This window comes from Lepisma saccharinum, chromosome 20 (assembly GCF_977018435.1).
Source record: "Lepisma saccharinum chromosome 20, izLepSacc3.1, whole genome shotgun sequence".
Taxonomy (NCBI): Eukaryota; Metazoa; Arthropoda; class Insecta; order Zygentoma; family Lepismatidae; genus Lepisma; species Lepisma saccharinum.
Window position 1 is genome coordinate 27,676,951 of NC_139248.1, and position 17,403 is coordinate 27,694,353.

Sequence of the window (17,403 nt, forward strand, 5' to 3'; positions counted from 1 at the left end):
TCCATTTTAAGATTGTTTATTTCCAGTAAAAATAGATTCGGAGTCTCATTTACTGCATTTTGCTCCATATGGAGAGCATTGCCACATCCTTTGGTGGCTTATTGGTTATAGTTTTCTAATGAATTGTTAATTAGGATAATCTATACCATAATTAATTAGCATTTGAATGGGAATCCATTACGCAAACATTTATCGTAATTGACTAAATCGCGATAATAATAATTGTGAAGTTACCATCGGCATTCTTCCTCGATGTAGCTACCGAAGGTTCCAGGTTCGAGTCTTGACTGGGCATTAGTGTTTCGTTTTGAATGTTTATAAATTCAATCTAATTAACTTTCGTCAACATCCATACGATTAGCCAAAAGTGGCAGAAAGCGACGTAAAATAAGATAAATACAAGCCAGGCCATGGTTCCTCCAAGATTATCTTTCTCCCTATTTCTTTGTACCAAGCTCTTTATCTTTTTCTCTGTTTACTTTTATTTCCCCCCTCTGTTTCTGTAGCTCGCTTATCCTCTTCCCGTTTCTCCTATGTTGTCTCCTCTCTTTCTGCCTCTGTATTTCTGTTCCTTCATTTTTCTTCTGCCTTCCCCCATATCCTAGGACCACGTGTCATAGTGTGAGATAGTCCTGCACACGCTATTGGTAGGGAGACAAATTTATGGTAAATAAAAACTGAGGAGAGCGGTAAATAAAATGTTAGATCAGCGGTATATAACAGCGGTAGGAAAAAAAAAACAGACTAATCTTATCGCTGCTACAGCTAGCAAGTTCAATGAAACTGAAAGTTTAGTAGACATTCGGTGGAAGAAAGGAATGCAACTTGACATGGAGCGAAATTTTCGAACTAAGATTATGTGCATGGGAAATCCCAATTTGCAGCGTCTTCCTGATGTGATCGAAGATAAAACGTTCTTCAGCTGCAAGTGGTAGGAAACTTTAGGCAAACGTTTCGTTACAAATAGACAGTTTGCGCGCACAACCTCGATTGCCGGTTTTTGCGTGTTTTCTACTTAATTTGATGATATTTCACTTTTATTTCGCGGAAAAGCGTTCATTTCGTGGAAAAGCACACATTTCGCATTACTTCGCGAATAAAACTCATGCATATTTCATCATTGGGGATGTAGTTAGGTCCAGAATGTTCAAAATTGCATCTTTTTTTCACATTTCGCGATTTCGCGCATCGCGAAAATTCAATGTCCCTAGCTATTGGTGATATCGTAGATTTCAGAGGTGATAGAAAAGACGCAGAGTGTGTGACAAATTCTGGATATATACAGTAGACAACAATCATCGCGAATAAAAATACCGGAGTTGATTGTTGACTTTTGCTGCAAGGTGCTTGGAAACGAAGCCACATTCTTGATGTTGTGATAGCAAAATGGCGACATCACTGAGGCGTCTGGCAAGGCTTGGCCAAGCAGTCCGCTCAGCCACGAGGGTGTCGCGAGCATACTTCACGTCCAACCAGGAAGCTTCGCAACCACTTGACAGGGAGCCAGTCTGGACGACCGCGGAGGAGGCGGTCCAGCAGATCAAATCTGGAGACACCGTGTTCGTTCAAGGTGCAGCAGCCACTCCTATAATCCTCGTGGAGGCGATGGTCGACTGGGGCATATGCGGGAAGCTGGAGTGCGTCAGGATAGTTCACATGCACACTGAAGGTCCTGCCAGGTACGGCGATAAGGAGTGCGAAGGGATCTTCAGAGCTACATCCCTCTTCATGGCTGGCAACGTGAGGCAGGCTGTTGCAGAGGGTAGAGTGGATCCCGTGCCTATATTCCTCCACGAAATCCCTCTGCTCTTCAAGAAGAATTTGATTTGTCCAGACGTGGCGCTGGTGAACGTCTCACCGCCTGACGAGCATGGATTCTGCTCCTTAGGTACCAGTGTCGATTGTGCCAAAGCTGGGGTCACTCACGCAAAGATGGTCATCGCCCAGGTCAACTGCCAGATGCCTCGTACCTTTGGAGACAGCATCCTTCACAGCTCCCGCATCGACTATGCGGTTGAGGTCGATGCTCCTCTTGTGGACCACGGTCACAAGAAGATCAGCGCCGTGGAGGAGAAGATTGGAGAGCTGATCGCACAGAATCTTGTCGACGACGAGGCCACTCTCCAGATGGGGATCGGCAGCATCCCGGACGCCGTGCTCGCCAATCTCACGAACCACAAAGATCTCGGCATCCACTCCGAGATGTTCTCCGATGGCGTGGTGGATCTTGTGAAGTGCGGTGCTGTGACGTGCAGCAAGAAGAGTACACACAGGGGTAGGATCGTGGGTAGTTTCCTCCTGGGATCCAAGAAGCTGTACGAGTTCGTCGACAACAACCCTTTCGTCGCCATGTACGAGGTCGACTGGGTGAATTCGGTTCCAGTGGTCGCTCAGCAGAGCAAGATGACCGCCATCAACTCTTGCATCGAGATAGACCTCACCGGTCAGATCTGTTCCGACTCCATCGGCACCAGGATGTTCTCTGGTTTCGGAGGACAGGTTGACTTCATCCGTGGAGCCGCTGAAGGACTCGACGGCCTGGGGAAACCTATCATCGCGTTACCCTCCTCGACCAACAAGGGTGAGAGCAAGATCGTCCCCACACTCAAAGTCGGCGCAGGGGTCGTAACCACTCGAGCTCACGTCCACTATGTCGTCACGGAGCATGGAATCGCCTTCTTGTTCGGCAAGAGCTTGCGACAGAGGGCGTACGAGTTGATCAACATTTCCCATCCTGACCATCGCGAGGCGCTGGAAAAGGCTGCCTTCGACAGATTGAAAGTGATGCCATCTCCCTAACGAATTTGCATACTGTGACCAATCTCGCAGATGCCATCACAACAGAACAACACTTTTTAATACTAAATTTCTGATGTGCGTATTTCATGACAATAACTTTTATGTAGTGACTGCAAATCAGTTCAAGCAGCCTTGGATCGACTAAAATTTGTTGTTAAAGTCCAGTGAAAATGTCAAAAGAGAACGTTATTGTTACATTTTTTTAGTGTATTAGACATTTCTGAAATTGTTATTACAGAAGGGTAAAAATAAACATAGCTCATATACAATAGTAGAATGGTACTTGTGATACGTTCTAAGAATGGACGCGTTGTATTATTATACTATTAATATTAACTTAATCATACTCAGCGGTGAACGATGACACTCGGTGAAGTACACAGACTCCTCTGAGGTACAGGGATAGTGTTAGGCAAAGACAATATTTACAGCACATAGAAATAAAACCACATTACTGCAGTATATCTAAACTGAAAGATTTTATTCTTTATTTATTGCAATTATAATGCAACTATACTTGAGACGAAGGCGAGGATTTCGCTTTGCCGATGAATTGACTCAATTAAACGCATAAAACTCAATGCGTGGCTATCGGCAAGCCTATGATCACATAGACCTAGCTTGCGCCCCGAACTACCACACCAAGAGATATGCAATGATAACTGAGCCAATATTTGCTCTTTAGCCTTTTATTTCCAAATTAATCCTTAGGCTAGCTTTACTATTTAACGTAGAATGGTTGCAGTATTGTGCATATCATCAATGCATGGCTATCGGCGTACCTATGATCACATAGGCCTAGCTTGCGCCCCGAACTACCATACCAAGATGTATGCATAACACCGAGGAGTTCCTTTTAAATTTAAAAGTTTCGTCGACTTTTTGGATACATTGGAATCGCACAGATCCTTTATATTGTTAATTTATTTGCGTGTGTATGTGTGTGAGTGGTGAGAGGCGGTAATAGGTAAGGTTGAAAGAGAGAAAACATCTACTTATACCCTTGAATATTTGGAAATTTCGCCTTGAAAAGCGGGAATTATACTTGAATTTTATCATGGTCGTAGCGTAGCCACCCAGTGAAATAAATATGTCCTCTTAAAAGTCATTCTTTCAACAACAATTACCAAAAAAGCGAGACGCATATGTCATGGCATAACACTCTATATCTATGGTGTAGAAGCTCAGGCTGTAGGTGGACCTTGAGATCGCTTTTCGCCGTTCATGTTGGGCGTAGGAAGGCTCCTCAAGAATTTTCCACTGCGTTCCATAGACAACCAACCCCACAGATCTTCGGACAACTGCATCGATGATTGTTGGCGTATCGAAGATTATACAGTATACTACGTCCCAGAAACCTGCGTAGCAAACGAACGAGAACGAGTCCTCTGCGCAGGTAGTGTTTCCAGAGCGTGTACTCCTTTGCTCCTCCCACTCGCTTTCTCCCCTTTCTACCGTTATGCGCGGCTTTGCTCCACACACCACTGGGTTTGCACGCCACATGAATTGTGGTCCAAGGATGTACGGTGGAAAGGAGGCCTTACGAACGAAACTTGGAGAATTCACAGCCTTAGAGAGAGTATTACCCTTGCTACAGGACCAGGCGCCAGAGCATAGTTATCCTGCACGAATGAAGCTACCATATTCAATCCCTTTAATTTTACACTGCACGTGCTTACACGAGGTGGTGTCAGTAAGTAATAACAAGAAAATTGTCCATCACCGTATTCACTCGCTATGTTTTACATAATGAGAGCTTAAATAATTGAAGGAAAACGCCAAACAAGCTGCTGGCAACCTCTGCACCAGCATACATAAAAATGATTTATTCAAAACACGTAGGATCCAAAGAGAAAAAAATCAATGAAAATAGTTGTGGGCAATTTGTCGAGCAATACTTGTGAATCCCACTGTACCAAAGAAATGTTAGATGTGCATACACATTGAGTAATTTTAATAAAAATATGGACTTATATTCTGAAAAAGGTCAATTTTCATGTAGCAAGCCACTCGCCTAGCTAGATGAAATGCATTAGGTGTGCATGACATTAATAGTAACGCAAATTTCAAATGCAGAATGTGCTTTATTATTATTATTTGTTTGTTTGGTACCAAAACAGTGACTCCCAAGCTTTCTTTTATGTGCTGAAACCTGAATCTTCTCCCGTTGTCCCCAAATACAGATTTCTATTGACCATATTGCGTTCAGTGTAGCTGGTAGTAATGGGAGCATATTTAAAATATGCAATGGATTTCACCGCCAAAGCTTGAGCTATTCCCTGAGAGTCAACAGGGTTATCTCTATTGTTGACAACATTGTTCAATAACAGATAACGTCTTGTGAAGTTTTTAAACAAACACAGAGTACAAAACGAATACTGACGAACGGATAACCTTTGGTACGGAAAATGTAGTTTAGCATCAATATGAAACATTATGTCGGAAAATTAAAAGACATTACTTGTAAAAGTAACTAAAATATTTGCTAAAAGCTGTATATGTAAAAATTGGAAAATAAAGAGCATTTTTCGAGGTTATGTACCAGAATTTCCAACGATAATAAGAACATGACATTGATTTTTAGCATAATATGAAGAGATATTTCCTGGTTATTATTTATTTTATTATCAAGATTCAGTTGTATTTGCTCCCTCCCCAAACAAATCTCCTTATCACGCAGCGCACGTCATGATATTCCCCTCTGATATCGATTAAATAACTATTGATGTCGAGCTTCGAAACTATCGACGTCTATACTAGGGATGGCCAAATCCGGATAATATTTTATCCGAATATCGGATAATTTTCTATCCGGATATGGCCGGATATCCGATATTCGAATTATCCGGATATTAGGATTTTCCCAAAATGTACGGCTATCGGAATGTGTGCATTATCCGGGCAGTTTTTATCTTTTCACAAATACTTAATCAAATCTGTTCTATCCGCATTATCTGGATAACCGAATTCCCTGGATATCCGCGCATCCGAAACGAATATCGGATAATTTGAAATACGGATATCAGTTTTTCGAATTTTGTGGCCATACCATAATATCAATATATCGAAGTATCGCATACCACTCTGGGTATTCTCTTGGGTCATCCAGTACCCGTCGATCGGGAAAATCAGCACCGTCCGCCGGTCTAGAGTTTCATTCGCAAGATGTTTGAAGTTTCAGGACACACCATGACGGTTTGAGCGCAGCGCACCTGGTGGCGAAGACGCAAAGCTTCAGTGTGTGTTTTGTACGCACTTGAAATGACGCTGCACGAAGTGTGTGTGGTACGTGTTCGTTTTTCCTCTCCTTGTTCCCTGCGTTGTTTTTTCTTCTCCTCCCCCCCCCCCCCCACGTCCCCACTCTCCTTTCCGCAAATACACTCTCTGCTCAAATGGTTTCGTGTTTGGGAAGATCAGTAGCCGTGTTGACTTTGAGGGAATTCCTGCGTAGAGGGCAGCGCAGGCAAACACAAAGCATCGGCCAACAAACGACTTTATTCGCCACTCTTAGTTCACTCAAGCGAACTTCAAATCATTCTTGAAGTCGGTATAAAATGTCCTTAACCGTGCGTTAGGCGTGTCATTTTCTGTAACATACATAGACGCGTGGGGTACACCTGTCACCCAACTCTTAACTATCTTTGCTCCCGCTTTAGATTTTCCTTAGCATTTTTCTTAACATTTATGCCATGACCAAAAACAAGCTCCCGTGTGAAGTCAGAAATCTTATGGCATTTCAGTTGCCATGGCATATTTCATGGCATTTCTCAAGGATAGGCTCGGTCTGTATCATTTTTCGTAGCGTAACCAATCAGAAGCGACCTCTAGGTCACGAACGCAGTTGTAATGGCGGCCGCGTGAGATGTAAACAACGTATCACTTCACATTTTTAAAACACGATAATTATTCAACCGAGGGGAATTACGCTTCGTATTAAATGGTTTTAGGTAGAGAAGCATGGCGCTGATTAAATATATACTTTACAACGTTTTCTGTACACGTATGGAAGAATATTTTAGTTTTTTTCAATTGTGAACACCGTGCACTCGCCATATATGGTGTAACTCGATGTGCCTATCGTGCTGTATGTATTATACATTGTAATCTCAACAGCTAACCGAAATGTTTCATGGAATGCTTTCGTGTAAAGTGCTATCTGTTATAAGATTTTTGGAAGCAAAAATGTTAAAGGAAATGCTTTTGTCTAAAGCGGGCCTTACGGTATGGAATACATCGTGGATTATACTGCGCATGCGTGCTGAATGTTCTTTTTTTCTTATTCTTCTCATATCAACTGTAGTTGTCTTCTGCACTTTCTAAGTACTGTAATATTGTAAAGTTAACATCAGGCGCATGCTTGGGGCACAGTTGTCCCCCATGCACGTACGTAACAACTTAAGCAGTGTCATGTTTACTTTTGGTCACGTGGTCACTTTCATGTTCACTTTTGTCACTCGAACACACCTGCGTACCCTCACCTTCCTCACTAACCCACTCCCATATAACATCTGCATCTCCTGTGTGTTCTGTCTTTCGAGCTTTTGATTGCGAAGATAAGGAAAGGATTTGTTTAAAAAAACAGAAAAACAAATAAGAGTAGTGACAGGCAATAATTTGATTTACTTATCATGGTCTTCTACTGTGTAAATCCAGTGTCATTTGACCCTTTCAGTCTTTTCGAAATGGACAAGACTTTGTCCAAGTCTGGATTCGAATCAGGACCTTACGGTGGCCATATCGTAAGTCCCATCGTTCAACGCGCTTGGCCACGTAAGCCTATACCCAGACAACAGCGAAAGCATCCATAAGGAATTACGAAGGAGATGTAATTTTTCGAAAGGAATGTGTAATCAAGGGGTCCCGGGTTCGATACCCGTTGGAGGCACATAGTGTTTCGGATCCCAGTTTGAGCTATGGGTCCAGTCCCGAGTAGCCTTACTGTGCATAAAGTGGACTTAAAACAACAATGCAATCAATCAATCGAAAGGAGAGGAAATTTTGAAAACTGCTTCGCTGGCATCTGTCCAAGGTCCAGCCAAGCCTTAACAGAAAATAATAATAACTCGTGGCGCAACAGCCCTTGAGGGCCAACCGACTGCCGGCCTCACTCCCACATGCCTCAGCAGACGTGGGCGATCATACAACCAGCTACGGGGTGACATGTGGTCAGCACGACGAACCCACAGTCGTTGTTGCATGTTTCCTCGACCGGGTTACGCTACTCATTCATAGCTTCCCAATTTCCTCACGATGGTGGGTGGTCACCTGTCCCATACACAGGACGAAATCTCAGGAGAAAAGTTGTTACACTTTTCTCAAGCTTTTCCGCCCGGAAATTGAAATTTCACCCTAAGATTTCGATAACCAGGCAGAGCATTCGGACAATAGTTAAATATATTTGGCAACCATGTTCAGTTTGGATTTTTCAAAATTCACTTTAATTTAACGTAGAACGCACTTTTTCTGTTGCTTTTTTTAAAAAATAATAAGTTTTGTTTCAGTTCTCTTCATAATTAAATCAAAATAATGAAAGAATTTTAATTATCGTCCGTTTTGATAACTGCAAACTAGTAATTTATAATCAAATTTCATTTCATTGAAATTCAACAATGGGCACGTGTAGAGCGGCAGTGCTTGCTGATGTAATGTAAGCTTCTATTGTTGCAACGAATTTCAAACTCTTGCATCTATTTTAACTGTTAGTTAACGGGCATACATCCATAGAAGGTAACCACATAGCAGACGCATTAGCCAAGTACGCAGCTGAAGAATCAAGTTACCGATCGCTTCGGATTAAATTTTCTGCAAAAGCGCTAGAGTCACATGCTAAAACAGTGTTGGAAAGTTGGCAGAAACAATAGTCACGTACAAGGAAGACTTACAGGAAAGAATATTATTCAATTCAACAACTTATACCCAAAAAACCTTGGTATTAAGATATTAATATTTCAAGAAATTCTTTAATAAGCCTTCTTAGATGTCGGCTAAATTCACCCTAGCCCTTATTGTACACTAGGAAGATTGGGCAATCCTCAATCTGTCTGTGTGGTGCAACTGAAGGAACACCTGATCATATTTGAATGTCGTCTTAATGTAACTACGCGTGATTATTTCTTAAGAGATCTAAAGAAGCAGGATATAATGAGGCATACGCCTTGTCAACACTTTTGAGGAACCCAAATAAGAAAATAATATATGTACCAGAGGCGCAACCACGAATTTTTGCCGGGTGGGGGGGCAAGTACCAGGATAAACGTACCAATAATAATAATATTTTTAATAATAATAATGTTATAACAATATTATTATTATTATTATTATTATTATTATTATTATTATTGATTTTCTTTACTTCGCTTCTTGTGCCACTTTTGCCTAATTTGCGAAGATGGGGATGAGTGATGGGATGATGAAAATGATGAATGGATACTCGCAAACATCCATGTCCAAACCGGGATTCGAACCCAGGACCAACATTATTATTATTATTAGTAATGTTTGATAAATGCATTCCAAATATAATTCTTTTTTACATTAACATAACTTTCATGCACGATATATGTTTGACATATATGCAACGTGGGCAGTAAATTGTGTACGTTTTCAAAGTTTCTTTAATAAATATTATATACAGCATATATTATTTGAATACATTACACAACCAATTCATCCATCTCACAATAAACCAACAGCAAAGATGACATAAATTCTCTCTCAAATGTGCACGCTCCCTTTCATCGAAACAATTGTTCATGCATTTATAACAAAATCAATTAAGACAAGTGTTATCTCTCTGTCTGGTGATTAACAATGTATTAAAGCGAAGAAACATAAATTGCGAGCGAAGCGAGCTAGAACATTTTTGGATCCAATTTTTTTACAGGCTGAAATCAATATTGATTTAATAGAGCGCAATTAATTTCACGGAACGCCAATGCATTCTCTCTTTTACAACTTTTGTGCCTCACCGATGGTGTAGTGGTAACATCGTCGCCTTGTGATCAAGGGTTCGATACCCGGTGGAGGAACATAGTGGTTCGGAACCCACTTTAAGCTATAGTCCCAGTCTCAATTAGCCTTTCTGTGCATAAAGTAGACTAAAAAAAAAAAAAAATCAGTGAATCAATTTTGCAACTTTTTTTTCATTTAGATCGTTCGGCGCCCAGAGCCGTCTCCCGATGTTCCCTAGCTATGGTTCTGAACTTAGCAGGGATTGCGAGGGAAGTGAACAAGAAAATTTTACGAGAAGTATTTTTATTTGCATAAAATTTGAAGCTCTGGGCGGTAATTGCCCCCCGCAGGTACACCTTGCCGTCAATGTTTGCTCCCCTAGAACTCATTTCCGACCAAGGTTGTGGGGGGGGGGCAATGCCACCCCCTGTGGTTGCGTCACTGATATGTACTTATTGTTGAGTTTTGGGTTCTTTCAGTTCTTCCGTAATCCAGAAAATGGAGTTAAGAATAAGACAGTATTTGTAACACAAACAAAAGTGTATAATTCCGGAACACAGTAATAGAACAAGTACAACAACTTACATATCGGTATAATAGAAAGAAGTCTCGTCACAGAGAACGGCTATGACTTTTTAGACATACTTGACAGGGACAATACACATACTGATAACAAACAACATTCAATAACTAGGTCTGGCGTTCAAGTTCAATCGGCATACGACACTTATCAACTATATTGTAATATAAAATATTGTATTATAAAATTATGAAATTTTAAAATTATGAAATGTAAAGCAAATGTAACTGGTGCATAGCTGGTTCCTCGTAATCCGTTCCTGGAAGGACTAAATACTCACCTCCATAAAAATTAAGTCGCAAGTAGACCGTAGTTTTCTCAATCGTCACGTTCATTAATTAATAAATATGGATGAACAATTGTTTATGCTAGAATTTAGAAGTGAATTTTTCATTCTAGTCTTTCACGCCTGAGGAGGCACACAAACGAGTTGGCATAAATAAAGTGACGCTTTGCTGAACGTGTGTCACGTCATTATTTATAAATAGCATTAAGAAATCCTGGAATGGAACATGGAGTAAGAAGAAGCCGGAACAGTTAAAAATAGTGCTTTGCAAGTCCAGTACCGTGAAATCGCCGAGCGATAAAAGACTTCCGTTGTGGCGTTTTGGAGCGCCACTTAATCTCCCCCTCGGTCATTCGTAGGCCTTTTCTTTATATTTGTAGTGACGTCATATGTTATATGCATGAGTTAATGGACGACGTCACCGACCGATTCCTGGCAAACTCGGATTCCTAGTGATAGTTGTGTACTGAGACTTGTAGACTTGGTTTTCTCCAGCAAGTCTGTCGTCGGTTACACTGTGACATGCCTGTTTCTCTCAGTTCTTTCCCGCTTGACCTCCCGCTCCTGGAAGATCACGTGGTATGTAGAGCGTCATTTATTTACTGGTTCAGTTGCTTATATTGTATATTTAGCCTTGGCTTGTGTAGTTTATGAATTAGAAAAAGTTTCATTTGTGTAGGAATAAAATGTGTCGCTGAATTTGGTTGACAACTTTGTATGCTCAGATAAGGTAATCGGCGCTGAACATAAAGTTTATAGCGAGATCCGAACAATTGTGCATTGTGCTTTCACTAGGAATCAAACCCGGGACCCCCTGATTAACACAACACTTTTTGTTTAAAGAAGAAATGACGGGAAGTTAGTTTTTGTAAATACATTTACAATGAAATGTTTCAGGGAAGTAAGTAACGTCCAAAATGACAATACATCTGAAACCTTTACATTCAGCCTAATATTTTCGTTCTTATGTGCATCGAATTCTGAATGTATTGAGAATGTATGATTTGAGAATTATAAATGGAATTTGAATTATATTAGGCCATTTTGTTTGAGAGCGTAATTACGATTTGTTATTGACACTGTCCTGGGGAAACTAGTTTCTCCTCGGTGGAGTAGTGGTAACGTCTTCTCGCCTTGTAATCAAAGAGTCCCGGAAGAACGTAGTGGTTCGGATCCCCCGATTAGCCTATCTGTGCATAAATTGGACTTAAAAGCAAGTCCAGAAAAACTGTAAAAGTCCTAACGTTCTCTGAGGAATTGTGGGATCGAACCAATAACCTTTTAACCATTCACGTGGGTGATGTCACTCGCTTAATCATTCATCTTTCATGGTGAAGCACTCTCTGCTCATGGTGAGCTTGATGGTATAGAGCAGGGGCTTCCAACTGGCGGCCCCCGTTGCCTTTTTTTGCGGCCCCCGAAGCCAGTTTGCAAAAAACCTTAATTTTATTTATTTTTATTAAAATACGTTCTATTTTTACTGAAGGAACGAAAGCTCTGTGAAGAAAGACAATATCACAGGTAAAATTGATTTGGCAGTCAATAATGATCATTAGATTCTTCTGCGGAATGAACTCCACAGCTTCCGCGAATGCTTCATTCACTCTTTGTGTTTAGAAACAAACTGCAGAGCGGCGCTATAGAGATCTGTTTTACTACGCACGAAATACGAAGAGATTTCCAGTGCTCCAACTCGGATTGTACTGCGACTGATTGTTCAAGTTTGTGCAAATATCGAAATGAGCAATATCTCCAAAAAACGTAAGATTGAAAATGAAAATAGCTTCTCTCCAACTTGAATTGCGTGATTTGCAAGGCGATGTGTTCCTTCAACCTAGGCAAGAAAAGGGGCCAGAGATTTTCAAATATCTTTCAAAGGAAAAAACCTTCGTAGTTTTGGACAAAAAATGACATCGATGTTCGGCAGCACATACACGTGTGAAAGTTTTTTTTTCTTCAATGAAGTTAATCAAGAATCGCTACAAAAGCCGACTGGCAGATGCTTCACTGCTTCACCTTCCAAGACTTTCAAATACAGAAATTCAAGTGGACATTCCAACTTTAAAAGAAGCAGATCGGCCTCAATTTTCACATTGAAGACTTACTATGAAGGATTCTCATTTGAAGACTTACTATGAAGGATTCTCATTTGTATGGTGTGTTTTTCATTTCTTTAAATTCATCCATAAGTATTGGTTTTTTGTGAAATAAATTGTAATTATACAATTTTGATTTGTGATTCCATTGTTTTTATTGCCTCATTTTAGAAATTTAGGTCATGCGAAAGTAGCTACTACATTTTCAGTTCAGTACTTACAATTTTTGTAATTTTTAATCCCCCCACAAAAAAAAAAAAATGTGGCCCACCAATCAACAGCTGGATATAATTTTGGCTCGGACCTTTTGAAGTTGGAAACCACTGGTATAGAGCAAGAGGTACTTGAATGGCAGGCAATACACAACTCTTGAGTTTTAAACCCATGCAGATTGGATCAGCATGGTTAATGAAAGGACATACGTGTCTCTGTACTGCAACTGAAGATCTGCCGTGAGAGGTTATGCTTGTGACTGTACGTAGAGTCTGACTTGAGACTAGCGTCAACACGCTCTCCCTAGAATCGTCCTTCTCTCTCTATCGTAACTTGCTCCTCCAAGACTGAATTAGAACTGACCTCTCGATCTCCCTGCCTCCCAGACATTTATTCAAATTCAATTTACTAAACAAATGCAGAGTCAGGCCTGGCTCTTCCTGGATTGAGTCTGTTTACACGTTTATGCTGCTGATGACCAGGAAGAGCTTAAGTGGTGTCTGACACTGTATTCCTCTGATGATTCTGAATATTTCCTGATTGGAAAGCAATGGTTGAATGACGGGGGGTTGGAGTTCGTTGTACATTATAATGAAGAGATCCTACAGATTACGAAGTCGGGAAGTTTCATAAATATTCTCCAAAACCTGAACAACTCCGGGAATATTAAATAATGATTGTCGTCAGGAGGTGCCAAATAAAATAGTTGACAAATTGTCCATTACGAGTGTTTGATTTTCGCAATGCCAGTTTCAAGAATTCAATGAAAAGCTTGAGTTACTGTGAAATCAACTTCTCCTTCAGCCTCTACCTAGGTATACATTTCCTATTCCTAGAACCACACAGAGTGTGAATGAAACGACAGTGAACGCTTTGCCTACTATTAAATTTGCCCCCGGCTCTACTATGATTTTTTGGAATACATTTATCTGATAGAACAGGTGTTCCCTTCGTTTGAAGAAATCAATACGATATTCCAAAGTCTGAAAAATGCAGGTTGTTCGGAATTTTTTCAGGAGCATTCAAGTGATTCTTCGTGCGGATTTCTTGAGATATTGATAATGATATTTATTATAGTTTCGTGATACTTTAAGCCTATGATCTACCACGGGTATCTGAACAACAGTGAAAGTAAATTACACGAAAGAATTTCGAATATTGTAATGCGTCTTCCAAACGACACAAAATTTCACAAGAAGGTATTTGCAGAGAGGCACACTAATTATTTCTTCACAACTGGAATCCGTATTTTTATTCTAATTTTGCTGTAAGTATAGCTAATGTTAAAACATTACAGGATGTCATTTGTAAATTTATTGTAATATGAATAGTACTGATAACGTCGTAACCTTGTAATCAAGAGGTCACGGGTTCGAGCACATGGTGGATCGCTCCGAATAGCCTGTATGTGCATAAAGTGGACTTAAAACTCAAGTCATTGAATAGTAGAGTTGTGTGAGTTTTTAAGACTATGTACAGATAGCCTAATCGGGACTGGACACACAGTTTAAAATGGGATTCGATCCACGGGGTATCGAAGCCAGAACCCCTTGATTATAAGACGATTACGTTACCATCGGGAGTCCCTTGGCCACGAATAAGTATCCCGACTTCACGGTTTATTATTGTACCTTTAAACGGGGAAGATTTCAAGCACCTCTTTATGACGGGGGAGTACGTTACCAAACCTTTAGAAAAACTGTTATTATTATTGTGTAGAAATGGATGTATGTGTGTATATATGTATGTATGTTTGTTCCGGCATAACTCTGGAACGCCTGGAGCAATTTCAACCAAACTTGGTACACATATCACTTGCAATCTGGAAAGAAATACTATGGGGGTAGGACACCCCTGGCCGATATTAATGTGGAATCCATAGTTTTCGGGGTCGCTAAGATGAGTAGCGACACTCCCAATGCCGTTCAATTTATTTATTCTTGCTCCTGGTGGTGAAACTAAAAATGTATTTTATAATCAAGTTTTGAGTTAAATTAATATTTTAGTGAATTTGTAAAATATTTTACTTTATAATTTGTATACTGTAGTTATACTTTTAACTACCTGTAAATAAAATTAGTTACATTTTACGCTATAGTTAGAATTCATTATTTTTCTGTCTAATAGAAGAATGGGATAAATAAACACCCGGGCAACGCCGGCTAATCAGCTGGTAATAAATAATAGTAACGCAGTATCCAATTGCTCTTGTTTCAATCTGGGTCCACTTTTTCGTAGCCCACTCTGTAGAATACTTAGTTTCAGTTAAGTATAAAGCATTATTTTTTTTATCCTGTGGGTACCTTTTTCACTCTCAGACGTGCATGCCTCATCACTTTTTCATATCCGCTCGTCCCGACAAATGTCAAGATGGTTATCCTGTAACGTATGCAATTATGTCAGCAGGCATGCCCGACTAACGATTTCTCTGTCTGCTTTCAGGCTGTGACCCAGACGCGGCCGGCGAGACCGAAGCTGAGGCCACGTGACTCGGAGCACAGCATGGACCTGACGTACGTCACCGAGAGGATTATAGCGTTGTCTTTCCCGGCAGACATCGCCAACTTGACGTACCGACAGGGCCTGCAGCAGGCGGCGCACATGTTGAAGACCAAACATGGGGAGAATTATATGGTGAGTGATTTTCCACTTGCTGTGTGGCGACAGTGCAGTGGACACGCTAAAGCAAGTGTTATTTTACACATTCCAGTCAAGAATGACGTCACTCTCCCGTCAAGAATGACGTCACTCAATGCTATAATTGATATTATTATAACGATTTAACATGAATTAAAGGGAACTTGGTAAAGCTATCAAAGCCGGGAAATGTCTGTAACTCGTTTATTCTGTAATTGTTGACATTCGTAATTACCTATTCTGCATTGCGAAAGATTGTTTAACAAGGGATTTCGCTTTTTTTTAACGAAATTAGAATTTATTGTCGACATATCGAGTAATTATTGTTCGTTCTTTTTTCGCTTCCTGAACACGCAAAATGACGGGCAAATCTTGACTAGTGTTGTGTTTCAAACGGCAAAGAAGTGTTTCAACGTTCTTAACAGAAAAATTCCCGCATAGACCCGAAAACCATTCCCGCATAGCCCCAAAAACCATTCATGCATAGCCCCAAAAACCATTCACGCATAGCCCCAAAAACCATTCTGGATCGTATAACCATCCACTAATAGCCCTAAAATCCATTCCCGCATAGCCCCAAAAATCATTCGGGATAGTATGACCATCCACTAATAGCCCTAAAATCCATTCCCGCATAAACCATTCCCGCATAGCCCCAAAAACCATTCTGGATCGTATAACCATCCACGAATAGCCCCAAAAACCATTCACGATAGCCCCACGCACCATCACGGTAAGGTTAGTTTAGGTTGCTTTACGTTGGGCAATATAGTGTAAAAAATGTGTGTTTGGAAACACTTACCGGGGATTACGTCATCAGATGCTCTCAACATCCGGTTCAAGTACATGGATGGAAATGCAAGCAACAGCTTTCGTGCATCGGACGGACATTATTATTGAAAAATACATGATTTTGCGGCGAAATACATTGAAAAATGCGAGAAAACAGTTCTTCGACATTCCGTAATTACACAGAAAGTCAATTCCGTAAGTACTTTCTCCTGTAAATTTGAAGATATCCGTTTCTCGGCTTTGATAGTTTTACCGGGTGCTTTTAATGAGCAACGGTTTTTTCTGTGTGGTGCACTAAAAATGCATCGATTTAGACTATCAGACGCTTTCACTTCACACCAACCAAAATTACACATTTAACTATGTCAATTGATGCTCCGAAAATGCATCAGTCTTGATTTGGTGCATTCTGAGTTCTGCGTGTAGGTGTCCACCATAATGTAGGGTTTGGGGGGAGTCAGCTCGTTGATACGAAATTGATGAAATCAAATCAATAAAATCATTATGAAGGAAAAAGTGCACTATTACCTGCATCGCTTTTCTGTATTTTAAGCTAACCGCGACGATGTAATTCATGAAGCAACAAAAAAAATGGAATAAAGAAAGGGAATCCCTCTCTGATGGCGTAGTGGTCATCGTTTTGCAATCAAAGGGTTCCACGTTCCATATCCATTGGATGCACACAGTAGTTCGGATTCCTCTCTAAACTGTTTATCAAATCCCGATTAGCCTATTTGTGCATAAAGTTAACTTAAAATGAAGATCAGGGTTGTTGTAATGACCAGAGAATTAGATTCGGGACCTTATCTAAAAATTTTTAATAAATAATCACTGAACGTCAATACTTTACGAGAATGCGGCGCCTGTGGTCCCGGGTTCGAATCTCTGCCTTGGCATGGGTGTTCTTTGTGAGTGTCTCACCATCATATCATCACTCATCCTCATCGTCGCGATTAGCCAATAGTGGCAGAAAAGTGACGCTAAATAACAAAAATTAAAAATCAAGACACTATCTGTTTCCCTTTTTAAAAATTTACATTTTTTTTCTT

General features: G+C 40.4%; 1 protein-coding gene and 1 pseudogene across 12 annotated transcripts in view; both read left to right on the plus strand.

The window, feature by feature from the left end:
- by (focal adhesion protein tensin) overlaps positions 1 to 17,403 on the plus strand; it is an 826,913-nt gene that overhangs the window by 604,205 nt on the left and 205,305 nt on the right. For all 12 annotated transcript variants that reach the window (XM_083142275.1, XM_083142279.1, XM_083142284.1 and 9 more), the window contains one exon: positions 15,368 to 15,559. In XM_083142275.1, coding sequence (XP_082998401.1) covers positions 15,368 to 15,559 — 192 coding nt within the window. The remainder of the gene's footprint in view (positions 1 to 15,367; positions 15,560 to 17,403) is intronic.
- Positions 1,372 to 3,084, plus strand: LOC146003839 (succinyl-CoA:acetate/propanoyl-CoA:succinate CoA transferase pseudogene; annotated as a pseudogene).